The 27,790-nt window shown below is 36.2% G+C and overlaps 5 protein-coding genes across 5 annotated transcripts in view; 2 read left to right on the forward strand and 3 right to left on the reverse strand.

Moving 5' to 3' along the window:
• Positions 1–1,900: 1,900 nt before the first annotated feature.
• Positions 1,901–7,557, reverse strand: LOC128678913 (uncharacterized). The gene is made up of 2 exons (XM_053760824.2): positions 3,942–7,557; positions 1,901–2,577 (listed from the first exon to the last, which is right to left on the reverse strand). Exons 1-2 carry the CDS (start codon positions 4,111–4,113, stop codon positions 1,901–1,903), a joined length of 849 nt encoding a protein of 282 aa, XP_053616799.1. The 5' UTR covers positions 4,114–7,557.
• On the forward strand, positions 2,550–3,985 carry LOC128678588 (uncharacterized). The gene has a single exon (XM_053760207.2). It carries the CDS (start codon positions 2,624–2,626, stop codon positions 3,524–3,526), a length of 903 nt encoding a protein of 300 aa, XP_053616182.1. The 5' UTR covers positions 2,550–2,623; the 3' UTR covers positions 3,527–3,985.
• Positions 7,558–11,724: 4,167 nt separating the features above from the next.
• LOC128678914 (uncharacterized) lies at positions 11,725–12,450 on the forward strand. The gene has a single exon (XM_053760825.1). It carries the CDS (start codon positions 11,725–11,727, stop codon positions 12,448–12,450), a length of 726 nt encoding a protein of 241 aa, XP_053616800.1.
• Positions 12,451–13,868: 1,418 nt separating this feature from the next.
• LOC128678915 (putative nuclease HARBI1) overlaps positions 13,869–27,790 on the reverse strand; it is a gene marked incomplete at its 5' end in the record, with an annotated part of 33,102 nt that continues 19,180 nt past the window's right edge. The window contains 1 exon segment of the mRNA XM_053760826.1: positions 13,869–14,487. Coding sequence (XP_053616801.1) covers positions 14,208–14,487 — 280 coding nt within the window.
• LOC135309931 (uncharacterized protein) lies at positions 18,511–26,955 on the reverse strand. Its single transcript, XM_064436626.1, has 3 exons — positions 22,013–26,955; positions 21,744–21,922; positions 18,511–18,564 (listed from the first exon to the last, which is right to left on the reverse strand). The coding sequence occupies exons 1-3, from the start codon at positions 26,010–26,012 to the stop codon at positions 18,511–18,513; spliced, it is 4,233 nt and encodes a 1,410-aa protein (XP_064292696.1). The 5' UTR covers positions 26,013–26,955.

Raw genomic sequence — 27,790 nt, forward strand, 5'->3', positions numbered from 1 at the left:
TGAGTGTGTAATATAATTAAATTTTTTAAATTGGCTGGTCCTCCACATTTTCGTAAATTCTATAAAAAAATAATTGTAAAATATTGATATTTAGTACAGCTTGGCAAGAAAGAGTATGGAAAAAATGAGTTCATCCAGATATTCTACACCTGAGAAGACAGGATCTTGGGTTGACGTTCCTGCTATATCAGAATAAGAGGATTGTGATGTCTCGTCACTGCTGCTGTCATCATTGACATCAAAGACTAATCGTTCTATATCGGTGTTCAAAGTTCTGCCTCTCTCGAAATACTCTTTTTCAATTTTCATCACATGTCTGCATTCTGAATTTGCCCAATTTGCAACTGTGATACTCTCAAATTCTTGCTGAGCTGCCATCTACAAAAAACATTTAAAACAAAATAATCATATCAATACATATAATAAATTAATAATATTCTGAATAAAAGCTAATTAGAGAACCTTTACCTTTATATCAGTTGAGCACACTTTACTTATTTGATGCGATTTTATGCTTCGCGATCCCCCGAATTAATACAAATGTGTTTAAATCATGGGTGTGACCATGTTCTCCTAAAATCTCATCTATTTCATATAGAGGCGCCTGTTTATGGCGTTTTACTAATGTTAAAAGCTCCGGCTTGCGCAATGAATCTTCAAACGGCACGCCATTGTCTTCAAGCCATACTTTTATTTCTGCAACTTTTGTTGCGCTTGTTGGTGCCTTATTTAATATCACTGAGTGGTAGGGCGCATTGTCCATGACTATAATACTTGCCTCAGTGAGGTTTGGGATTAATTTCTCTAAATTGGAATGGTTCATTTCAGAGTGGTGGTCCTCATTCTGATTATTCCCGCTGAAAATCAATAAGGCATTCGGAACAAATCCCTTCTCACTGCCAGCATGTACAATAATGTACCGCTTGCCTTTGCTCACATTTTCTTTTACTCCACCAACATCCATTGACTGCCAGCATTTTTTAAGTTTATTTAAGGCATGGAATAGCTCTCATCTAAATACGAGTATATAATATTTTTTCTCAGTTCCTCTGGCAAATTTCTGTTGTCCATAATAATTTTGAGATATTTTTCTCTCTTGAGAGCTATGTCAGTTTTTTCTAGTCTGGCACGGCCGAAATCACCCGAAACAGCGCATGTAAATGAATAATATCAGATTTCCCTTCCTACTTTAGGCTGCCTACGCACTGGCGACCATAGACGCGGCCAGGCCGCCGCGGCCATGGTCGCCGGTGCTTATGCAAGCGCGACATGTGGACGGCCGAAAAATTTGCAGTCGACTTCCAAGGGTGTGTCAAGATGGACGTGCAGAAGATAATCACGCTAACTGTGCTTGTGTATTTACTACGAAAACGAAAACGGAAGATTTCACGTAAAAGACAGTTTTGGGTGCATCCATTACTTTGCGAGAGAAAGACTAAAGGATTATATTATACTTATTTTTTGGATTTAAAAATGTATGAGAAGAGATTCTTTAATTACATGAGAATGTCAACGAATACTTTTAACCTGTTACTGGATACAATAAAACCAAAAATTACTGGAACTGGTAACAACTATGGGAAATGCATTCCAGCAGAAGAAAAATTAGTAATAACAATAAGGTAAGCTTTTTCTTTTTTAAATACAGAATGTTTAAAAAATACGTGATATATTTTAAAGGGTGTTTCGGAATGTTCATAACAACCTGTATAATTCATTGACCAAGGTTTTGCCACTTTAAAAGATTTATGAACTATTTGTTCAGTAGTATTCTACTTTACGACTTTGAAAAGGAGAGGAAAAGGGCTTGCTTATAACATGTTTTTAAATATTAAAAAACTGAAGTAGATAATCAAATTATTTGTATTTTCATAACTTAAAAAATGGCAACTGTGAACAATTAATCATCCAAATTGGGAAATAGGTCTATCATTTCTGAATTTTGAGAAATATCAGAATAATGAGTATGAGTATCGCTGTAATTTGAATCATCTGATATCCTGTTGGTAGTAGAATAACCTGAATAACTCGGTCGATGCGGGTCATATTCTTGGTCGTTACGAGTATTGAAATTACTTGAATAGTTTATGCGCGCTGTTGTAGGTGTACAGTTCGGTTGGTATTTTTCTATAATTTCCATGATTTCCATTTTCGATTTGGTCTTCATTGCAGCAGGGATTGTTTGAAATCTTTCGAGGAGGGATAAAAGAAACAGTCTGTCACAATTTGAATCATTCTGTGTAGTCGCTATGGTCTTATGCAGAACTGAAATTAGAGGGTCTGTATCGGATTCTTCGTTTGGCATTTTTTTCTTCCTTTTTGTTCTAAGCGACTTTGATGCAGACTGTTGAGTCTCAACATCAGAAGATCTTGCACTTTCATTTTCTTGACTTGCCTCTTCGAGACTATTTTCTGTTGCGTTTGTGTCCAGCACTGATTTCAAAAACAGTAATTGGTTGAAATAGGTGTATTGTGATTTACGTTTTGCAGCAGAACCACTTTTGACATCTTTAAGACGGCGCAGCTCTCTTGTGAAACAGTCTCTAAGGTTTTTCCATCTTTTTTGGAGAGTAATGCCTGTAAATCAATAAATAAATGTAGTACATATTACAAAACTAATATTATGTTTATTAATGTGAATTTTATTTTCAGGTATTTGGCTACTGGGTGTTCTTTATCTCATATAAGTCATGAATACCGTATAGGGCTTTCTACAGTATCGGAAATAGTATTTGATGTTTGTGAAGCAATATGGGAGATATTAAAACCAATTGTGATGCCACAATTGACCAGAGATAAGTGGATTCAAACGGCTGAAGGTTTTCAAAAATACGCCCAATTTCCTAATTGCATCGGAGCCATCGACGGCAAGCATATTAGAGTTATCAAACCACAACATTCGGGATGTCTTTATTACAATTACAAGAATTATTTTTCAATCGTGTTACTTGCAATATGTGATGTAAATTATAAATTTCTTTACGTAAATATTGGAGCATACGGCAAATGCAGTGATTCGTCAATTTACAAAGACTCTGTATTTTATCATAGGCTTTTAAATAATGATCTCGATATTCCGAGCAATAACCCCATCAAAGAAAATGGCCAATCAATGCCGTTCGTTTTAGTGGGTGATGAGGCGTTTTCACTATCGGAACATATGATGCGACCGTATGCTGGGAGAAACTTGAATAATGTAAAGACTAATTTTAATTATCGACTATCCCGTGCCCGCCGCTATATTGAATGTACATTTGGAATATTAGCCAATAAATGGCAGATTCTTCACCGACCCCTAAACGTCAAGAAAGAATTTGCAGTTGTGATTATAAAAGCTCTATGTGTGCTTCATAATTTTGTGCGAGAAAGAGACGGATATGATTTCAAGGACACGTTAACTGTACCAGAGGCTTTATTAGAAATACCTGCATGTTTACCTAATAGAGCAAATAGAACATCAACCGAATATCGAGATATATTCGCAAACTACTTCAGTACCGATGGTCGCTTGCCCTGGCACAATTAACCAATTAATTTGTAAATATATGGGTGCGTACCTACGACGGCTGCTCAGTTTGTGCGTTGAGGCACTTGCTCGCCGCGAGCCGCCATTGCGCGCCGTAAACAAAATGGCGTCGAACGCACATGCGGTATGAGTAATCTTTTTAAAAAGTTATTCCAATCATTACGAAAACCTGGGAAATTTTAGCAAATAATTGTCAAAACTCATGTGCAAAGCGAAAAATAGTAGAAATAAAATAGTTATACTTTTGACAATTACCTATTTGCTAAAATTTCTTAGATTTTGAATGAACGGAACAACTTTAAAAAAAATCACTCGTGTCACATATACGTGTCGAATGCTACTACAGCACCTGCTGCGTTTATTGTAGTTCATCGCATTATTAATTTACTTAGGCATAATAAAATAAAATACTAACCAAGTTCTGCCTTTTCTTTATCTTCCATGGATTCACCGCCAAATATATCGACCACTTCAAGCCACAACTGCCGCTTAAAATCTTTATTGGAGTAATCATTTGATGCAAAATCCCATAAACCTCTTCTATTTTCAACTTCAATTATGAACCTTTCCGTGTCGAAATTGGCCATTGTAAAATAATCACTCTGTAGCTAGCTAGCTACACGTCTGGTCGCCGCGGCCGATGCGGTAGCACTGATGAATTTTAATACAGAAGTGATGTTCTCGACGACCACGATTGGTCGCTGGTCGCGTGGCATCAAATTTGACGCCGCGGCCAACGGTGGCCGCTAGTCGCTGGCCGCTAAGTGCGTAGGGGCTATAGCGATTGCCATATAAAGTCCAGAATTCACTGGCCGCCGCGACCAGGTCGCGGCGACCATGGTCGCCAGTGCGTAGGAGGCCTTACGGGCTTAGGACCGACAGAAATACCTATTTTTAATTAATTAGTTTTATTTTTTTATTACATTATCCCTCATTTCTTCAGAGATCAAAAAGTTAAAACTTATTTTTGTTTTGATAAATTAGGTATTTTTGGCGTAGTTAAAAAGCTGAAATCATCCTATTTACAATTGATTCATCTATTTACAACACTAAATTAATCTAAGTAAAAAAAATCTTTCTAAGTAATTGTTCGAAGTGCTCACTTTTTTCACGAATGCACAGTCTTGCACGGCGTAAAGAATTTCGTTTTAGTTTTCGTAAAACGTACAAATCCTGTTTCAGTTTATCGAATGCTGAAACAATTCGTTCGCGTAACACTTCAACACTGTTGATTTCTTCAGTGTACACCAAACGTTTAACATCACCCCACAAATAATAATCTAATGGAGTTAGGTCTGGGGCCCGTGCTGGCCAGTTTACTGGACCTTCACGCCCGATCCAGTTATTACCGAACTTGCGGGTCAGGTATTCACGCACTTGGATTGCAAAATGTGGAGGAGCACCATCCTGTTGATAATAAAAGTTTTGCAGGGAAGCGAGAGGAACGTCATCCAGCATCTCGTTTATAACGTGATCCAGCAACTCCAGGTACGTTGAGCCGGTAAGATGGCCCTCAATAAAATAAGGTCCGAGTTTTAATGGCCGTCTATTATGCCAGCCCAGACATTTAAACCAAATCGGTGTTGAAAAGAGTGTCTTTTTATCTTTCTGGGGTTTTCATCCCGATTCCACCAGTGCTCATTATGGATATTGAATACACCAACTCTTGTGAACAAACTTTCGTCTGTCCACAAAATGTTGGCGTTTCGGTTGTCTAACAGCCAGCGACATAATGTGATTCGTGCATTATTATCCTGTGGGAGCAGATCTTGTACTTTTCTTAAGTGAAACGGGTGTTTCTGTTCACTTTTCAATAGTCTCCACACTGTCACGTGGCTCACATGGAAGTGTCGTCCTGTCTCACGGGTACTGGCACGGGGCTCTACTTCGAAGTAGTCTAGAATTAATTCCTGCAACTCTACAGTAAGCCCTACACTGCCTCGAGCTTGCGCGTGTCTTGGGACGTCAAACTGACGAAAGTCTCTCAATCGCTGTGTGGCCGCAAGCATAACCTGGCGGGTCGGCCTCCTTTGATTTGGAAACATTTCCGCAAACATATTCACGGCTTGCCGCAAACTGTCACCACATATGGCATACAAGCGCACCATTTCCACCAACTCGTGGTTGGTATACGCTTCAGTCATTTTCGTGATTTGATTGTGATACGCAACTTAAACAACACTGATCGGGCAGAGCGAACGGAGCGAGCGAAACCTTTACATCCGCTGTGCGTCGGCGTCGCGAATAAGACTGGGGCGGGGTGGTGGTGCGTTGCGGGGTTGCGGGACAGACAAGGCCATCTTTTTTAAAATTTTTGTTCTAATCCTGTAAATACTTCAGTAGTTAATATAAATACAATATAGTTAATATAAATACAATATCAGACGTAACGCGTACATGCGCCGACGCGACGGCTTGATGGGCTCTGTCTGGGAGAGCGAGCTGCGGCCGCGTCGCTGGGCGGATGCGTGCGCGGGACGCACCTTCCCCGCGTACCTTCCCCGAGCTGCGTTTAGTTTTTAGTTTGACACGCGTTTTTTTTTAAATGTAACTCCTCCCTCAACAATTGTTCTTTTAAATCCTCAATATTTTCTTTTTTTTATATACATCTCTTATACTTGAAGAAACTAAAGTCGAAGCTTCAGTCCGCTCATTACAATTTGATATATGTGGCCGTCTCCGTGACCACAATGGGTTTTTTTTAATCTGGGACTCGTGGAAATATTTTGGCGCCTGAAAAATAAAATATGAATGCAGCATTATTCATTAATAAATAATGCTTCAGGGATCAGCTATACAGTTTATTTATATGTAGCTATAATTCTATATAGTATAAGCTGCTTATCCACACTATTAATAAAAGAAAAAAAAATGTATTTTTGTATGTTTGTAATGAATAAACTCAAAAACTATGTGACCGATTATGATGATATTTGGCACATATAAAAAATAAACCTTCAGGAGTAGTATAGGCTACTTTTTAAAGTATATTTGGAGCTGTGTGTCACAGCTAGTATTATACATCCACACCAATTTGTAGGCAAATGCTAGTGTGAAAATATTATTATAATTTTATATGGAACTATGATGATATAGAAAAGTCTACACCAACAATAAGAATTTTCAACTTACTTCACTTTCTTCGGTCAAAATTTCTTTTGGAGTTTTGCGAATTCCAAAGCTAGGGATCTATAAACAGTGTAACACATACATACTCAAACGTAGGTGGGTTTTACTACGGATATACCATATCAAACGATACAATTACGAAGATTATCAAAGATACGCAAGAGATGCACTCAATACATTTAATGTCAATACATTTTCTACAATTGCACAATATTTACGACGCCTTATATACAAAAGCAAAACATTCGATTTATAACTGTACACAATTTCTAATGACTCCAATAATCGAGCTAAAAGAGGGCTAGAAAACTTTTATCACGTCGCACCATCTCTAATCTTTTGACAACAACTTTCCCTCCAAAAATCAGAATCTAATTATTCTCGATTGGTTGTTTTAGAGAATACGTCAGTCTGTGATTGGTAGATTTCAGTACATCTGTCATGTCATGTCATTGTGATAGTTTGTATTGCCATTATTATAAATGTAATTACTACTGAATTTTATTGGAGTTGCCAGTATAATTATTAAAAATACTAACAAAAATAAGAAATCACGACAGGAGTATCAGTGAAATCCTGACAGTTGTCCATTTTTATTTCTAAATCCACATCCTCAAATGTCTTTCATATATTACTGTCATCTTGAATGCATATGACCTTTGGTGTCTCAAATACTTCAGTACCAGTGTCAGCATCACAATCATATATACCAATGATGCCAGTGCAGCCACGAACACACTTGTTCCAGCACGGGGTCAAATTTTATGATCGATGGCCCTCCTCCAGTTTGTGTTGTATTTCTTTTCACTTGACCAAAATACAATTTACTCTCACTCTTCAATTTGTCCAATACTTTCATGAGTGATTCTTTACCACTCCTAAATTGAAACAAAATAAATGAAATAAATTTTGAATAAAGATTGTCATAATGTGTAGATAGGTACTATCTACAAGACTGTTGTATGAATATATTTCATGACTTTGAAAGCATTCTTAAAATTATAATTATTTAAAGGTACCAATGGAACTTTGAAATATCCCAGTAGTTATCACACAAAAATATATATGTACCTGTATACGAGTATATTAGATGACGAGTTGAATGAATTTGTAACCGCTGTCCAAGCTTCACACTTTGCTTCATTTGTAGCTCCATCGGTTTTTTTATTTAAGATTGTATCTTTGTGGAGAAGTAACAATTTTACAAGTTTATCCTTCTCTTCGAGAGAAATGTTTTGCCCGCGTTTCCTTTTTTCGGCCATCGTCGATTCAACACTGGTATTACAAATTGGTGTGACTTGCAGTCGGTTGCAGTCCGTAATGATGAACAAAATCACCACGCTACGCATGTGTTGATTTTATGAAAAGAAACTATTCTATTGATAAACAAAGCCAACGAACCAAATAATACAATCTACGTTTAAACGAATTGACGAGCGACGACGATGCGCGGCACGACTTCTGTCAAACCAAATGTCAATCAAACTCCATTAAAGCTACGTCCGCACAGGCAGGGGGCTTGCTTGACGCAAAGCGTAGTGCAAAGAGTAAATTAACTATAGCGTAGTGGCTTGCTAACTGGCTACTTGTTAGGATACATGGTGGCCGCACTGAAGGTGGTTGGCGTGGTGGTTCGCTAGGCACGTTGGTCATTTGTTTGTCGGCACGTTGACGAGATGTCACTTTCAAAATAAGCTTTTAAATTGCTGCTTATAGAAAATTCATCTTTAAAATATACCATATCACGGTCTTATCCATCATGTTAGGTCCACGACATAAATAAGTCGCGGTCAAGTCACGGGGAGTTTAATTTCCTATATAAACATTTGCGTAATTATGACGAAAAATTTTACGAATATTTGCGTATGACAAGGGAAACATTTGATCAACTTCTCAGCAAAGTTAAAGGAAAATTAACTCATTTGGATACTCATCTTAGAAAAAGCATATCAGCTGAGGAACGTCTAGTCGTGATATTAAGGTAAGTGAAACACTAAATACATATAATTTTTATTTATTTCAATACTTACAATAAATGTAATGAAAGATGGAAAAAAACAATTCTGCATTTAATTATTTGATTTGTAATTGTTTATGTAACTAATCAAAACAGAATCGTTCTCCATTTGCATGAGTATATTGTGAATTAAATTTTGTTCAGATGAATTCGGGATATGTAATTCATATTCCACTGATTATTGAGAATTTGTATTCGGTACAGGAATATGCATTACTGGTACTGATTGTTGAATATTATTTTCCACAGCTTCAATTTCAGTCAAAATTAATTCTTGAATCTTCGATCTTAACCTTAGTTTACGCCTTAATGGAATATTTTCCATATATGGCAAAGACTCTCAAAAAACAATAAATCATCGCTTTTTTCTTTGACACTTTCCCTCTGAAGAATCTCAAGCTTCTTCTTTTCTATTTCTAAAAGTTGATAATTTTTTTCAGTTATATATATATATATATATATATATATATATATATATATATATATATATATATATATATATATATATATATATATATATATATATATATATATATATATATATAAATATATATATATATATATATATAGGTATATATATTTTCCTATCATCAGCACTTGATCACAATCATAATATGTTTCAGTATACCTTTTGACCATGTACTTTATTGTGTACTTACATTGTTATATTACTGATAAAAAATTATACATAAATTTATATTTAAAAAATGGTAAGCCCTTCTGGCATAATAGAGACCAAATGAGTTTCTTTCAGCATTTCTTCTCAGCAGTGGTCGTTCCGAAATGCTAGTAGTTTGTAGCTTTGGTAAACATCATTTAATTTAGAATATGACGTGAAAAAGTGCCTGTGAAGGCCTAATTTCTGAATAAATGATTTGATTTTGGTTCTTTCTCGGAATAATGAATGCGGGCGGAACAAAATTTCCGATGGCGTTTTAGCACAAGCAACAACTGTGAAATGTTCACCGCGTTCAGCACTAGTCACAGCACCGACCTGCTTTTTCCCTTTAGATGCAAATACTTTTGGGGCTTCTGAACGGTGTTCAGGCCAGACTCATCCATGTTATAAATTCTATGAAGCAGAATCCCATTGTCTGTCACTTATTTTTCCAAAAGAGAAAAGAACTTCATCACTTGGGGTTTATTGAAGGCTCTTGCTCTAGCAGCTGATGTCGGTTCTAGAGCTCTGAGTGAAATATTTGGATTGCGTTTCTTTGAAAGAATAAAAAAGAAAATTCTTTAAAAGAAGAAAATTCTTATTTTCAGTTCAATATATATTTATATATATATATATATATATATATATATATATATATATATATATATATATATATATATATATATATATATATAATATAATTAACCAAACAAAAACTTTTAATAAAAGATCGAGCTGACCAGTTCCCCCGGCAGCACCCGTTCACGAGTTGACGCGTGAGTCAGCCATCGCGAAGCTCAACCACAATAGAGGGAACCTCCCGACCCGATCCACGACGCCGCTACCGGTTTGACCATTTGAATGTGCATGACATACTCGATCTCCATAATCTAACATAATAGATACCTATGTTACTTTCAGACACTTGAAGATCACAAATCACGTATATGTTTTACAAGTGAATGTCAAAATATATGTAATAAACATGTCAAGAAAATATATAAATAATAATAAAAAAGTAAGATCAAGTGTGAGAGGTTGAAGTTTTAGGAAGGGTCCAAGGTTTTTTATCATTTAAATAGTCGCTAATTGTGTAATAAGCATTAGCCATTAAAGCATTTTTAATATATGATTTAAATTTTGGCATTGGCAAGTTAATAGCCTCTACAGGGAGTTTATTGAACAATTTTACACTTTGACCCACGAAAGACCGCCTAACCTTTTTAGGTCGGAATCTGTTCATACAAAGTTTATGCCTATTACGAGTGATTACACTGTTAACATCGCTCAATATTTTATACAGGTGTAAGTTAGATTTAACAAAAATAAGTACGTCGAAGATGTACTGAGATGCAACAGTCATAATATTTATCGATTTGAATAATTCTCGCAAGGAATCCCGTGGCTTAAGCCCATAAATAAAACGAATTGCTCGTTTCTGTAAAACAAATTTTTTTCCTATATCAGCTGCATAACAATAATCCGTCAGACATTATGCTATGAAAGTAGCTGTAATACACGAGCCTAGCTGTTTCGATGTTTGTACACTGTCTGATCCTTCTCACTGCAAAAGCTGCCGAACTAAGTTTTTTGGCCGTGATTTCAATATGTTTATCCCACTTAAACTTACTATCCACAGTAATGCCCAAGAACTTGGCACTGTGTACCCATTCTAATACTTTACCATTAACTACTAAAGGAATATCAAGTTGGGGTGCGTTTGAAAGAGAGAACTTAATACACTTGGTCTTGTCTGTGTTTAAAGCCAGGTTATTAGTAAACCATTCAAGCACAAGTGACATAATATTGCCTACATTGTTATAATTTCTACTTTTTCTATCAACTTTAAACAGTAGTGACGTGTCGTCAGCAAATAAAATTAGGTCACACAATTGTTGGGCAAGACAAGGAAGATCATATATATAAACTAGAAATAGAAAAGGACCAATAATAATTGAGGCACGCCCATGTGCACTGGAGCGCTGTTAGAGGCTGCTCTATTAATTTCTACTTTCTGAGTTCTATCTATCTCTGAGTTCTAGATATCTCATATATTACTGTCATCTTGAATGCATATGACCTTTGGTGTCTCAAATACTTCAGTACCAGTGTCAGCATCACAATCAGATATACCAATGATGCCAGTGCAGCCACGAACACACTTGTTCTAGCACGGGGTCAAATTTTATGATCGATGGCCCTCCTCCAGTTTGTGTTGTATTTTTTTCACTTGATCAAAATACAATTTACTCTCACTCTTCAATTTGTCCAATACTTTCATGAGTGATTCATTACCACTCCTAAATTGAAACAAAATAAATGAAATAAATTTTGAATAAAGATTGTCATAATGTGTAGATACACTTTGCTACTTTCACCGAAAATTTGGCAAAGATGCTTACCGCTGTCAGAAGCCGTGCGAATTCAAAAAAAATCGGAAAACTAACATCGACTCTGGCTACGACGGAATCCGGAGTCAACGAAATAACAAGTTTCCGTCTATTTATCAAAGATCGTACAACGGGACTCAACTTTCTCATCGATACTGGAGCAAATGTATCTGTACTACCTGCCCGCAAGTTGGATAAGAAACAACATGTTCCGACCAATTACTTCTACGCAGCAAACGGTTCGTCGATACCTGCCTACGGTGAACGAATTGTACTGCTCAACCTTGGACTACGCCGACCATATAAATGGACTTTCGTCATCGCTGCCGTCCAGAGACCAATACTGGGCGCAGACTTTCTTCATCATCATAATTTAATGGTCGACTTGACAGGGAAGAAATTAATTGACGGGAAAACTAACCTATGCATACAAGGAAGCATTCATAGTGCATCACAAGGAAGCTTGAGGACAATCGACACGAACAAGCCATATCACGACTTACTTGCAAAGTATCCTGATATTACTAGACCCACTCTGAAGATACTTTCTAACAGTGAAGTTGAACATCACATCGAAACTAATGGACCACCAGTATTTCCCAAATCAAGACCGTTGCCTCCACACAAACTGAAGCCAGGTAAAGAGGAATTCCAGCAGATGATAGAACAAGAGATCTGTCGTCCTTCTAGCAGTCCATGGTCTAGTCCACTCCATATGGCACCAAAGTAAAACGGAGAATATAGACCATGTGGAGATTACCGGAGATGAACGCGATTACAATACCAGATCGCTACCCAATACCACGTCTGCATGATTTTACTTACAACCTGGAAGGGAAGAAGATATTTTCCAAATTAGGCCTTCAAAAAGCATATTTTCAACTAAGGATTCATGAAGAAGATATTAAGAAAACAGCGATAATTACAACCTTCGGCCTTTATGAATTTACAAGAATGTGTTTTGGCCTACTTAATTCTGGTCAAACCTTCCAACGGCACATCGATTCCGTACTCAGAGGCCTTTCAGTATTCTCATTTTTGGATGACGTATTAGTGGCTTCAGAAAATGAAGAATCTCATCGGCAAGACCTGGAAGAAGTATTTCAACGACTGGAAAAACATGGCCTGCAGTTGAACGTTGAAAATGTATTTTTGGTCAAGAAAATATTGATTTTCTCGGCTACTCAGTCTCTTCAGATGGAATTAAGCCACCAAATGAGAAGGTTGAAGCTATCACCAAGTATCCTCGTCCAACTACTGTCCAGGAACTGAGGAGATTTTTGGGGATGATAAATTTTTATCGTCAAAATATTCCCAACGCCGCCGATCATCAAAGACTATTAAATCAATATTTACATCAATCAAAGAAGAATGACAAGTCGAAAATTAATTGGACTGAAGAAGCTATAGAAGCATTCAACCAATGTAAAGAATACATCAAAAACGCAGTACTTTTCTAATGACGTATCATTCGCATTGATGACCGACGCTTCAGATACATGTGCCGGAGCTGTATTACAGCAAAGAATTAATGGCAAATGGCAGTCCTTGGGATTTTTCTCCAAAAAGTTCAGCGACGCTCAAGTGAAGTACAGCACTTACGAGCGGGAACTACTGTCCATATACACGGCCATGAAGCACTTTAGAAAAACATTCGAAGGAAGAGATCTAATAGTATTCACCGACCACAAACCGCTAACGTTCGCACTTCAGAATCTGAGATTGCTTTATACAGGTACGAGCAGGATATGACGGAGCAAATTCCTATCTTCAGACCTTCCTGTGTCAATAAAATGTCTGGCACTGATATACCACATGACCATGATACACCACAAGACTCAACACCCCAACTTGAGCCTACACAATCAGAGCCCAGGCCCCAGGCCTCACCGTTCTGGACACAGGCCTAGAGTTCATGCTAGACGTAGGTCCTTGTTGAGTAAGTAACAATTATAATTTATTTAGCAAAATTTTCCTTAAAACTTCCAAATATTATTTTAATGTTTGTTTTAGCGCAACAAGTAGAAGAGTCATTGGATGAGTCACGAGCTGCATTTGTTAGGCTTGAGGAAGCAAAGCTTGCAGCCCAAACCAAACAAATGGAGATAGAGATTAAAAAGGTAGAGGCATTGCAGCAAATAGCACTAGCTATAAACAAGCTAGCAGATGCAGTGTCATCTACATTTGATCCTGCAGGCTCATCTACACTACAGCATGGGCGTCATACTCAAAAAGTAAGAATCTTTTTTGGTATAATATATAACTGCCTTTACATATACTTTGATTTTATTTTAATTATAATATATCATCGGGCACGTTCCCAGTTTTTTTAATCATAACTTTTTTTTCAGAGACCTAGAATTGATTCGAGTGATGAGAGTGACCATTAGTAGTAACTAGAGGGCATAATGAAAGGTAAATATTATGATGATGATAAAATTTAATAAAATTATTGTCAGGTGAGTACACTACCAATTAGGTTTTTAATTAACGTCTTTGTTTCTCTTTACACAGACGGTTCACGAGCGATTGTTGGACTGCCCTGCCTTCTAAAAGTTCCTGATTTTGATTCCTGTTGCTGTCAGTCCTTGCTTCAAGCCTGCGCACCTCAACATTAGCAGCAAGTTCAGCTGCTATTTCGTCATTGTTCAATGGATGGACATTCAAGCGTGCCTTGTTTGCTATATTGTGTAAAACACAACATGCATTCACTATGCGCGCGGCTGAGATGGTATCGTAGTGAAGTTGACGAGCAGATAACAGGCATCTACAATATTAATGATAAGAATTTATTGATACAGGATCCGTAATTTAACTGTGATTTCAAAGAAGCATTGTTTATGATACCACTATCGCCATCTATGAGTGAGAAGTCGGCAACTTTTTCATCGATCATCAGTTGTACGCGCCCCACCACTGGTAGATCTCTCTAGAAAAACTGTCTCGTCCACGCGCGCTTGAGATAGCACAAATTTAATATAATTATTCTGTTTTACTGTAAATCTTTCCAATAAACGTATTTTAATCGTCTAATAAAAGGAAATTATTGAAGAGCACCCCGAATACTGCACAAAATTGATCCTGCGGCCGGATGACGAAGAGGATTCTTCAATCGTGAGAAGACCACGTCGATGCGAATACTATACGTCGTGGACCTCCTAGTCAACGCTATACGTCTACGTGTGAACCAGATCAGCAGTTAAACGGTTAGGTTTCCTTCTGAATATCTTTCCCTCCCCAATCGAATTGTGTTAAAACTGTGTTATTTGTGCTAATTTCAGAATCGGTTAGTGACGTGTCGGGTGATTGCCGTTCCAGTCCCGCTTAAATCGTGAGTACTTTACCCTATTTTCCAAGCCCACAAAATGCCTGGTGATGATAATTTAGCTGTGCCTTCAGCACGATCAGTTTCTCCCTCAAGAAAAGCGATTAATTCAAATATTTCTGACCTCAAAAAACAAAGAGGTGTCTTGAGAGGTAGATTGACTCAATTTTCTAAATACTTAGATTTATTTGAAAATAATAGCCCATCTAAGCTTCAAATCAAAGAAATAAAGTTTAGAATGCAGGCGGCGATAGATATTTATCAAAATTTTAATAAAATCAATAGTGAAATTCTTTGCTTATCAGATGAGTCAGTCGATAACGAATATGTCGAGTCATTTGAGTCGTTATATTTTAGCGCTTTAGCTAATGCTGAATGCTTAATCGAAAGTGATGAGACTGGGGACAGTTCTAGTGATTTTAGGTCTAGTTCGAATACGAGTAAACCTCGCGCGCATGTTAAACTTCCCGAGATAAAGTTGCCTACCTTCGACGGGCAGTATGATCAGTGGCTTGAATATAGAAATTCCTATATTACAATGATCCACAAACGTACAGATTTAGATGCGATTCAAAAATTTCATTACTTACGTTCTTCACTCAGTGGAAGTGCCTTGCAAGTTATTAGTGCATTGGAATTTACTGCGTCTAACTACCAACATGCGTGGGAGTTACTAGAAAACAGATTTCATAATGCGAGACTCCTAGTTCATAATCACATAAAATCGTTATTTTCTCTTTCCAATATAAAACAAGAATCGGCCTCACTAATTCGCAAACTTATTGATACTGTGTTACGCAACCTCCGTGCATTGAAGACACTAGAGGAGCCTGTGGACACATGGGATACCTTATTAATTTATTTAATTGTGTCGAAGCTCGATTTAGCTACGGAGAGTGACTGGGAAAAACATAAGGGCACTCTTGTTTTAAATTCGTCACGAAAGTTGAAATTAGATGATTTGCTAAGGTTTCTTAGGAATAAAGCGGATATGTTGGACATGATCAGTGCTAATCATAACAAGTTGCAATCGAAACCAACAAATAATGCAACCAATCAGGCCAATAATAAAGTTCATAGTTATGTCTCAACAAATAATAGTAATTCCAAAAAATAAATTCACTAGTAATAATAATAAACGTCATAAATGTCCTTCATGTAACGGTAATCATGCTTTGTATATGTGTTATAATTTTTTGAATTTATCTGTACAAGACAGGTCCTTATTCGTAGATAAAAATAATTTATGTCGCAATTGTTTGCGATCTGGACATGTACTTTCAGATTGCACGTTTGGCCCATGCAAGCAATGTCAGGGCAAACATAATAGTCTACTCCACTTTAATAGTTCTAATAAAAACAGTGTTAACAGTGACGCCATGTCCAGTTCTCCCCAGGCTACCTCAATGCCGACCGCTGCGCTGTTATCAGTAGGCGGTGATCCCTTCTATTCGAATACATACACATGCGCAGGCGATCTACCACTGCAACCTGTTTTGTTATGCACGGCATTAGTGGATGTGATTGATAAAGATGATCGTATGCATACAGCCCGAGCGCTGTTAGACTCTGGGAGTCAACATAGTTTTATTTTAGATAGATTAAGAAAACGTCTTAATGCGCCTCTTATACAGTCCACTATTCGAATTTCGGGTGTCGGACAATCAGTGTCGCACTCTAATCATTTATGCGAAATTACTTTTAAATTAAAAATATGCGATTATACGGCGAAGGCCAGATGTATTGTCTTGCAGCGCATAACAAACGGTTTGCCCACGACATGCATTGATGAAGCCCTCATACGAATGCCAAATAATATTCAGCTTGCTGATCCGTCTTTCTGTGTTCCTTCAGATATCGATTTATTGATTGGTGCAGATTTATTTTGGAGTTTGTTATGCGAAAATAGGATTCAATTATCGAATGGTCCCTGCTTACAAAATTCGAAGTTAGGTTGGCTTATTTCTGGTCCTATAAACAACAATAAAATTTTGTATACCAATCAAGTACATTGTCATTTGTCACAAACTCTGAGCGAACAACTTACGCGATTTTGGGAAATAGAAGAAATGCCTCAGTCAGGTAGTCCTCTGACTAACGACGAGCGTTTGTGTGAGGATTTGTTTGTTAAAACTACTATTCGAATGGCTGACGGTAGATTCTCGGTACGTATCCCGCTTAAAGAATCAGCTGACTCGTTAGGCGATTCTTATACGTTAGCAAAAAATAGATTTTTTTCATTAGAACGTAAATGGGGTGTTCTACTTTTCTACCGACAATGAGGTGTCTCCTTCGAAAAAAAAATCAATATTCGTCGTAAATTATAGACCCTCAAAATTTATTTTCACACATTTTGTCTGGACCGTATAGTCATTTTAATAAACTAAAATCCGTTATTTATTGTGTTTTTACTTCTTATAAAATTATTGTGACATAGTAGACAAAATATGTGACGGAGGTGTTTTACATACAAATAATATGTGTCTCTTTGCGTTACGTAATGTTACTTCATGCTCTCCCTTAAAAAAAATATATAGAACCCTTTAATATAAAATTATTAATTGCACTTCTGATACATTATCATTAAACCAATCAGAATATCATATGCTTAAAGGATCATAATATTAAACAAAAAAAATATATATTGGGTTGGGTTCAGGTGTAATGTTTTTTGTTGCTGTCTTCCGTCACGCATTTCACAAATCAAAAACCGCGCCGTAGCCGTTTGACCTTCAACGCTAAACGACAAAGTAGTTACCCCTCCCCTCTCGGCCTCACGCGTTTACGCCGCATTCGGCCGCGAGCAGAGTTAGTCGCCCGCCGCTAGTGAAACTAGGTGCGTGTGTTTATTCGGCGTCCGCTCTGTAACGTAAGTCACTACTTTGAAATCTCATTTTTATTAGTATTTATATAGGTAATTATATTGTTTTCTAGTATCTTTTTATATTCACCTACTTTTACGAGTGTTACGTAATTGGTTTAACGCTGAGGTCCAATAACACTGTTGTTTTACACCTCTGTCACGAAACACCTCTGTCACAAAAATAATGTGACAGAGTGGTATAACTCGTGACGGAGGGGTAAACTTCGTCAAAAACTTGCTTTTTTTAGTTTCTACAATTCTTAATCAATGTTTTTTTTGTTCTTTATATTAATTTATTTATGTTATTCATTTAAGGTGACATCATCATAGGATTTATTTAGAAATGGTTTTATCTGCGGCAGAGAGGCAGCGAAGATGTCGCGAAAAAAGGAAACAAGATCCCGAAAAACTTGCAGAAGTAAAACGAAAAGACTTAGCAAGATATCATGCTCACAAAAAGCTAGTCAAAGATATGACACCAAGAGAACACAGACAAATGAAAAGAAAATGGCAAGTTAGAAACAAGAAAAGAAGAGAAATACAAAAATCTTTGAAGAACATTCTGATGTATACTCCGGCTTCCACACCTGTTCCTTCGAGCCCTAGGTCACTTCCTCTAAGTCCTCGATCTCGTTCATTGACTCCAGCCTCATCCACTACGAGAGAAAGGGGAAGAGGAAAAGTAAGACGTGACAGATCTAAAATTTATAGACAAAATTTGAAACTACAGGAGCAGTTAAAAGAATTACAGAAAAAAATACGAAAATACAAGAAAAGACTTCAACGTCAAAAAAATAAAGAAAAAAACAAGAATATAACTAAAACTAGAAAAAGTCAACAAGATAAGATTGTCAGCGCCGACGAAGAAAAAATAAAATATTGTATTTTAACAAACGCCATTAAGGAACGTTATAAAAACATTAAAGACTTTAAAACAAGACACTGCTTTAAAACCATCCTAGAAGATAGAGTAATTAACCGTTCGGGACTAAAACTTAAACTGTTTCAGGAAACTTTAGGAATAAAAAGAAAATCAAAAAAGTATACATTGCGACCAAGAATTATTTCATTGATCTCTAAAATTCATTCTTTTTATCTCAGGGATGATGTGTCACGAGCTACAGCTGGGAAAAACGAGACTGTAACTTTACATAAAAAAAAGATGCAAAAACGGATTTTACTGGACACTAGAAAAAATCTATACATATCATTTCGAAAAGAGAATCCCGACGTTAAATGTTACTACAGCTATTTTGCGAAACATAAACCGTTTTACGTCGTACCAGCTCGTATTGATGGCCGCGAAACTTGCATGTGCAAGCTGCACGCAAATATTACTTTTATGAAATTTGTTCTTTATAAAAACAAAGTTATTAAAACCAACGATATGAATCTAATAATCTCACAAACTGTATGCGATGTAAATTCAATAACATGTATGAAAGGAAAATGCACAGAATGTAAAACAAAGAAACTCTATTATTGTAATATGATCGACCAGGAGAAATTGGTTGAATTGGTACAATGGGTTAGAAAAGCAGATATCATTGAGAAGAACGGAAAGAAAATCAAAATCAGTAAAAATATAAAACGGACTGAACAAGTTACGATTACAATTTTGATTAAGAAATTTGAAGAAAATTTAACAGTTTTTAAATCTCACGTATTCAATATTAGAAATCAGTACAAATCATATCGACAATGTATAACTGGATTGACTGAAACTGAAATTGCTTTACATATAGATTTCAGCGAAAATTACACCTGTAAGTACCACGAGGAAATTCAATCAGTGCATTTTTCACGAAACCAAGTGACTTTACATACCGCAGTAATGTATTACTTGACTTCTACTAGTGACAAGCGTATCACTTCTTTTTGTACTGTGTCTTCTGATCTTAATCATGGTCCTGCAGCTATTTGGGCACACCTGCATTTGGTACTTGATTGGGTTCAAAAAGAATTACCCCTAATTAAAACAGTCCACTTTTTTTCTGATGGACCAGCAACACAATACAAACAAAAAAATAATTTTTATCTTCTTGCAACAAGATTTTTTGAACAGTACCGATTTGAAAGCTTAACCTGGAATTTTTTTGAATCCGGTCACGGCAAGGGAGCTGCTGACGGTATAGGAGGCTCTATTAAACGTTTAGCTGACAATTTTGTCGCCAGTTGGCCAAAATCTTTGGTCAGCAAAAAAATAAAACGAAGATGTAGCAGTCATTCAATGAAATTATATTGCCTTTTTGGATTTTACAACAAAAATAACAAATTTGTCAATTTTCATATTAAAAATCATTCGGCGGGAATCCTTGTATATGTCATTGTGAAAAAATATTTTAAATTAAGGAATGCAAAAATAAACTTTTTTTTTTTGTTGGTTGCCAGTGCAACATCAATCCTGAACATACCGCCCACCAAGGACATCCTGAAGGAATGTCCTTAATTACCGCCCACCATGCAAGGACATACACAAATATGCATAATGTGAAAATATATAAAAACAGTTTTAGTAGACAGTTATTTTACATTAAACTGGATATTAAAATAAAATATTAGAATCTATAGCTGCAATACTCTTATTATATATAAGAATCTTCTTATAAGTTTAATTTAGACTATATTATAAAAATGTCTTCGATTTTTTATCAACTTTTGTTTTCTGAATTCAAACTAAATATACTGCTGAGAAATGCAATTTGATTAAGTAAATGATATCTTATTTTATCAAGTAAATAATTAAATCAAATTAATGTTACTTTTTATATCTTACAACTTTTTGATAAACTTATTGAAATGCATTATATTTACACATTTTGAAAACTCTGAACTGTTCTCAACTCAAACACTAAAAACTATATAATGCTTATATCAATATTGCTTAACTAGCATTCTAGCAATTCTAGTATCATAAAATAACATATATTCTAAACAAAAATTAAGAAGTTATAGGTAACACACATATTTTAGAAGTAGGTCTTTTTATAAGGTTGCTTTGAGTACGTATAGTAATCACACGTGTAATACCATCAGGACCAGGATGTTTGTGTTCTACCTTCCCAAGAAGCCATCTTCCTGGAGGCATGTCATCCTCCTTTATTAGTACCACATCACCTACCGTTGGTTCGGGATTATGATTGCGCCATTTGTAGCGCTGCAAAAACTGATTTAAATAATCTTTTGACCATTGTTGCCAGTAATTTTGTAACATTTTTTGTGTCAATTGCCATCTCCTTAATGTTTGTACATTTGATTTTGCATAATCATAATCCGGTGCCAAAACCAGTGGTTCCCCGACCAAAAAATGCCCTGGGGTTAGTACAAACGGCTTGTTTGGCTCAATTTGAGTCAGTACCGTACTCATTTCCTCAAAGGTTAATGTAGAATTTCCGATAACCCGCTTCATGTGATACTTAGTTGCCTTTATTCCAGCCTCCCATAACCCGCCAAAATTAGGCGCTCTAGGTGGTATAAAGTGCCATATAGTTCCGTTGTTTGCGAGAGACTCAGATATTTCAGGTATTAAGCGTGAAATCTCGTCTTCGACCATGCTACGAAGCTCACGAGACGCACCAACAAAATTTGTGCCGTTATCACTATACAATTCAGTACACCGACCACGTCGAGCAATAAATCTCTTAAAGGCAGCTAAAAATCCCTTCGATGTCAAATCACTAACCGCTTCCAAGTGCACAGCACGCGTAGCCATGCAAATAAATAATGCGATATAGCCCTTGTAGGATTTGTTGCCTCGACCCTTTGAAACTCTTATGTTTATTGGCCCAGCATAATCGAGGCCACTTTTAAGGAAAGGTTTCAGATTTGGAGTTACCCGAGAAGATGGTAACTGCCCCATCAGCTGGGTTCTAGCCTTAGCAGAATATCGAATACACTTTACACAATTTCTTACACAAGCCTTGACTAAATGTTTAACACCCAAAATCCAATATTTAGTTCTCAAATAAGCCAGCATTAATTGAGGACCACCGTGTAATGTTTTTTGATGTGCATCTTGAATCAAAAGTTTAGTCAAAAATGAATCCTTTGACATAAGAATTGGATGTTTTTTATTGTATTGTAGTTGCGACATTTCTAACCTACCGCCAACTCGTATAATGTCCTTGGAATCTATAAATAGGTTCAGTGATTTAATATTCCTCTTATTTGGTTTAAATTCTTTATTCATTTTTAAATATCCCTTTTCTTCAGGAAAACCTTCTTCTTGACTTCTTTTAATACATATCTCTAGCGCTTCTTCTAATTCACCGGTTGAAAGATGTTGACTATCTGGATGTTTATTCCCCTTGCGAAGATATAAAAATCTTCTGCAGTAAGCTATTACTCGAAGCAATCTAGTCAATGACGAATATTTGTTCCACAAATCAGAATCAAATGTCGTTGTGTGTGTTTTGATCTCCTCTAAGTTAGTAGAAGTATCAGGTTTTCTATATTTTATCGTAAGTTCTTTAAGAAATCTAGGTCCATGAAACCACATCTCATTTTTTCCTAGTTCAACAGGAGATACTCCTCTTGATGCGCAATCTGCTGGGTTTTCCTTCGACGAAACGTGTGACCAATGATGCGTGTCCAATGTAACTAAGATCTCCGATACCCTATTGGCCACGAATGTTTTCCATCGGCATGGGTAACTATTTAGCCATGCAAGCACAACTTCTGAATCAGTCCAAGCATGTATATTAGCATGTGGTATATTCATAACTTCTGCAACTTCTGTTAACAATTTGGCCAAGAGTGTCGCTCCACACAATTCTAACCTAGGTATTGACACTTGTTTTATAGGCGCTACCTTCGTCTTTGAAGCAACTAAATGGACATTAATTTCGCCAGCTGAATTTGTCACTCTTGTATACACTACTGCAGCATATGCGATTTTGGAAGCGTCCGAAAAACCATGCAATTCTACATTGTCATTGCTCGAAATTGTTGCAATCCAACGAGGAATCTTAATATCGCTTAATGAATTCAAATTATTACGATAAGTTATCCATTCTGATAATAAATCTTTTGGGACCGCCTGATCCCAATCAATACCCGCTAACCACAGCTTTTGTATCAATACTTTTGCTAATATAATACTGGGTGCTAACCATCCCAAAGGATCGAATAGACGAGAAATATCCGATATAACCTTTCTTTTTGTGAGTGGTTCGGTTAATGGAGGAAGATCAACTGAATACTGAAATATATCTGCACGTGGAACCCAGGTAAGTCCTAAAATTTTAACTATATTGTCTGCCTTAATTTTTAATTCTTCATCTGTATTCTGTTTTACTTTTCTCATTCTATTTAACAATTCTTCACTATTACTAATCCATTTTTGCAATTGAAATCCGGCCTTTCCTAAAACATCTTTCATTTGTTCATAAATCTCGTAACAATTATTTACATTTTCGGCACCAGTCATTAAATCATCCATATAAAAATCATTTTTTATTTTTAAGGCTATAGCATTATTCATGGCTTCATCGTCAGCTACCTGATGCAACACACGTACTGCTAAAAATGGCGCTGAAGCAGTTCCAAAGGTAACTGTAATCAGCTCATATTCTTCTAGGTCATTGTTAGGCTTATCCCTCCAGAGTATACGTTGAAAGACTGTATCTCTTCTGTCTACTAAAACTTGCCGATACATCTTAATTATATCTGCAACTATGCTTATCTTATGCATTCTCCAACGCATTATCAAATGGCGAAGCTCGGCTTGTAACTGTGGACCAACCATCAATTCATCATTTAGCGATACTCCATTTCTTCCTTTGCAGGACGCGTCATACACAACCCTTACCTTTGAAGTGTCCTTATCCTCCCTGACTACTGCATGATGAGGCAAGTAAACTGCATTCTTATTATTTTCATCTTCTTTAGGCACTTTCTGCATATGTCCCAGTTCTAAATATTCATGGATAACTTTAGTATACTCGTCCTTCAATTTCTTATTCTTTGAAAGTTTACATTCTAAATTGTTCAACCGCTTCAGTGCTATCAACCTAGATTCCCCATACTTGCAAACTGGATCAGAATTTCGAAAAGGTAAACGAACTATATAACGACCATTACTGTCGCGCCGTGTAGTGTTTGTAAATAATTCTTCACATTTTACTTCTTCCTCTGAAAATATCTTCTTTTTTGCAGGTTCTGCTTCCAGTTCCCAAAATTTCTTTAGAATATCTTCAGTTTCAACATTTGAATGCATAACAGCAATATGTGAAATAATATTTGAACTGGTATCAGTATTTATTAAACCTGATAAAATCCACCCGAAGGAAGTGTCCTGAGCTACTAGTGATCCATCAGGACTTCGCTTCACACCATCTTTAAGAACTTGACTATATATCTCAGCTCCTAATAATAAGTCAATTTTGTTTGGTTTATAATAATCGGGATCTGCCAATTCTACCTTAATACAATTAATCCATTCAAGCTTCGTTACTGTTGTAACTGGAAGTAATGATGTAATAGACTGGAGTACATGAGCATTAATCTTCACTTCAAAATTAGGATCAATCCTCGAATGAATCACAAGTGTAACAGTACACTTAGATTTAATATTTTTATCACCACCTACCCCTGTAATGAGGTGCTCTGAAGGAACTTTCTTCAGACCTAAATATTGAACCATCGCCTCGGTGATAAAGGAACCCTGTGAGCCTTGATCCATTAAAGATCTAATTAATCTATAAGATCCATCTCTTGATTGAGCCTTAACCACTGCTGTGGCTAATAAAACTGTCTTTTTACTACCTGTTGAAACACAAGAAACCAGTGGCTGAGCAGTATCCGTTGTTTGGGCAGTACCAATATTACTACCAATTATACCTTCATTGCAATGGACTGTACTTACTTTGGATGACTTCTCTTTACTGGTATCAATATTGGCAGTATTTATAGAAGAACCGGAACCAACGCTAGGGTGTAGTAATGAATTATGTCGACTTTTACAAATGTGACATTTATGCATAGATTTACAAAACTTGGCAGCGTGGTTTCCTCGTAAACAACGGAAACAAAAACCTTTTTCCTGTACAAAATTACGACGAGAATCAACAGGTATTTTACTAAACTTTTTACATACACTTAGCTTATGGTTTTCAGTACAATACGGACAATTAAATTCTTTGATTTCTCTGACATGAAGAGATGTACTTTTATGGACATGTTGCGGTTTAGACCTAAGCTCCAAAGACTCTAAACCTCGGAAACGCCCGGTCAAAAACTCAACAAACTGTTCATAAGTAGGTAGGGCATCAGAGGGATCTGACGACACTTTCAATTCCCAGGCCTTCCGAGTGTCTTTATCGAGTTTCTGACTAATTATATGTATAACTAATATGTCCCAACTTGCTACATCTACACCTAAATTTTTCATGGATGCCAAGCAATCGGATGTAGTACTGACCAAGTTTTTAATATCACAAGATGATTCATTAATTAATGCTTTCTGATTTAATAAACGGTTTAATATGCCACTAGCTAAATATTTTTTATTATTATACATGCGTTCCAATTTTTCCCAACTACAGGAGTAACTGTCGGCTGTAACTTGTACATTGCGTAGCAGCTGTTCCGCATCCCCTTTCAAATGCCCTTTTAAATAATAAAATTTCTGTGCATCGTCTAAGGAATTATTATTATGAACCAGTCCTAGAAACAGGTCGCGGAACGTCTGCCACTCAGTGTATTTTCCCGTAAAAATGGGTATTTTTATTTCGGGTAACTTCAGCTTTACCTTAGTATTTGAGTTACCGCTATTGCCACATTCTAGTTGGGTAATTGTCCCTGTACATCGGGTTATTTGAAATAATGCCTGTTTTAACTCAGTTTTGTATTCAATGTACTGATCCTCAACCTCGTCATAAATACTATTTTTATAATAATCAGAATTTTGCAATTCAGACTCCTTAACTGTAGATATTAAATTAGTGTGTGTGCTGTGGAACTGTGCCCACTGCTGCTCTAATTGTTCCAACCTGATTTCTAAGTAGGGTATTGTGATACGGTCCTTAGGGCTTTTTTTATAATTAATTTTGCCTCTGCAGATTTTGTTTTTGATATCATTTTGAAGCGCCAATAAGGACTCCATTTTTACTTAGAAATTGTAAAATTAAATAAAAAAACAAATTAAAGTTCGTAAAGGCAATGCACACACACAAATGCACTCAAAAAACTTTATATATATACAATTTAAATAGTAGTTATGACAGCTTTATAGCTAGCTACCTATATCTTACAAAACACAAAGTAAAATATTATATATTGGTAGGCAGACACTAAATACTTATAAGTATTATACAACGTCCAAGCACCTTTTTTGTCCAAATGTTTATTTTTATGGAAAATCACGCCAAAATCCGACACGCTATACGTTAGCAATTATTAACACTTCTTGTCTACAAATTTTAGCACTTCTTGGACTTCCGTTGAAAAATAAATACTTAAATCAATTGTACTTACAACATTTCACTTGCACTCACTAATGCTTAGCTCGTTGCAACCTCAGCTCACAACCAAACTTGAATCCAAACAGTTTGGCTTCCTTGCGCCGCACGTAAGTACATCCAATTACTTCCTCCGGGAATCGAACTCCCGGCCGCCGAATACCTCACTCTGTAACGCTCCTCTTCTTGACCGTTCTTTCCTTAACCATCTCTGATTAGCGGTCTGAAGCCCGACAACGTTATTTGTTGCCACAATTATATTTACGCGTACAATAGTGTTCCACTACATATTTTTGCCGATAACATTAATCCGACTCAAAGGACCAAATGGCCAAAATCTTTGGTCAGCAAAAAAATAAAACGAAGATGTAGCAGTCATTCAATGAAATTATATTGCCTTTTTGGATTTTACAACAAAAATAACAAATTTGTCAATTTTCATATTAAAAATCATTCGGCGGGAATCCTTGTATATGTCATTGTGAAAAAATATTTTAAATTAAGGAATGCAAAAATAAACTTTTTTTTTTTGTTGGTTGCCAGTGCAACATCAATCCTGAACACCAGTGGACACGATATTACTGACGCTTTTGAATTTTATGAAGCACTTAAGGACCGAAGTAAGATAAAGGTGTTTCTTGTTGAGAAAGACGATATTGCCCAAATTTTAATGGAAATTCCAACTGAAATTATACCGTTGAAAGGTACTATGGACGTCCACCAACTAATGTCTCAGGAACCTGGAGTGCTGAGCTACCGATCATTGAGTTGTTTTTGCCACAAATTTTGTGATTGCTACAATTTAAAGACTTACTACCCATTGCCAGAACGCGTAATAGAAGTTAACGAAAGCCCAACCTCAGATTTGAATGAACCATTGACTGATTTAACGAACATAATTAGAGCTCCTACAAAAAAATTTTATGAGACTGTTTATACTTCTACTTCGGAAGATGAAGATGATCAGCCTCTTGTCACTTTAAAAGAAGCTAAGCACCATAAACCTGGCACTTCATATGACATATCTAAAGACAACATCCACCCATTATTAATAAAAAATGGTACACATCTGTTAGTAAAAGTACTCAGTAAAAGCAAAGTCGATTACACCTACTTAGGCGTTGCAAAAAGTTGTGTGGATGAAGATGGAGATGTTCGGGTGATGTTTTATAAAACTGTTGATGACACTGGAAAAATATTTAAATTAGTCAAGTCAGATGTATCTGATGTGATGTTTGAAAACTTGATTAAAATAATTCCTAGTCCTAAAGAAGTGAAAAGAGGAAAGCGTGTTTTTTACGAATTTGAGAAACCAATAGAAGTATTTGAAAAGTAGATTAAGAGAAAAGATAAGTCTGATTTTACGTATACCAAATAATGATTAAGTATACCAAGTAATAAGTATTATCATGTTTAAGATAAG

The sequence above is a fragment of the Plodia interpunctella genome, chromosome 20, assembly GCF_027563975.2.
Source record: "Plodia interpunctella isolate USDA-ARS_2022_Savannah chromosome 20, ilPloInte3.2, whole genome shotgun sequence".
In the NCBI taxonomy this organism is placed as follows: domain Eukaryota; kingdom Metazoa; phylum Arthropoda; class Insecta; order Lepidoptera; family Pyralidae; genus Plodia; species Plodia interpunctella.

Coding starts and splice junctions, on each gene's coding strand:
- LOC128678588 (XM_053760207.2), top strand. CDS start 2,624: ATGTTTATTAATGTGAATTTTATTTTCAGGTATTTGGCTACTGGGTGT.
- LOC128678913 (XM_053760824.2), bottom strand. CDS start 4,113: ATGGCCAATTTCGACACGGAAAGGTTCATAATTGAAGTTGAAAATAGA. Junction 2,578..3,941: donor TAAAGAAAAGGCAGAACTTG/GTTAGTATTTTA, acceptor ATTGATTTACAG/GCATTACTCTCCAAAAAAGA.
- LOC128678914 (XM_053760825.1), top strand. CDS start 11,725: ATGCTTACCGCTGTCAGAAGCCGTGCGAATTCAAAAAAAATCGGAAAA.
- LOC135309931 (XM_064436626.1), bottom strand. CDS start 26,012: ATGGAGTCCTTATTGGCGCTTCAAAATGATATCAAAAACAAAATCTGC. Junction 21,923..22,012: donor GGACATTATACGAGTTGGCG/GTAGGTTAGAAA, acceptor TTTTGATTCAAG/ATGCACATCAAAAAACATTA. Junction 18,565..21,743: donor GGCAGTTACCATCTTCTCGG/GTAACTCCAAAT, acceptor TTTCTCTCGTAG/TGGATGAGGCTGGAGTCAAT.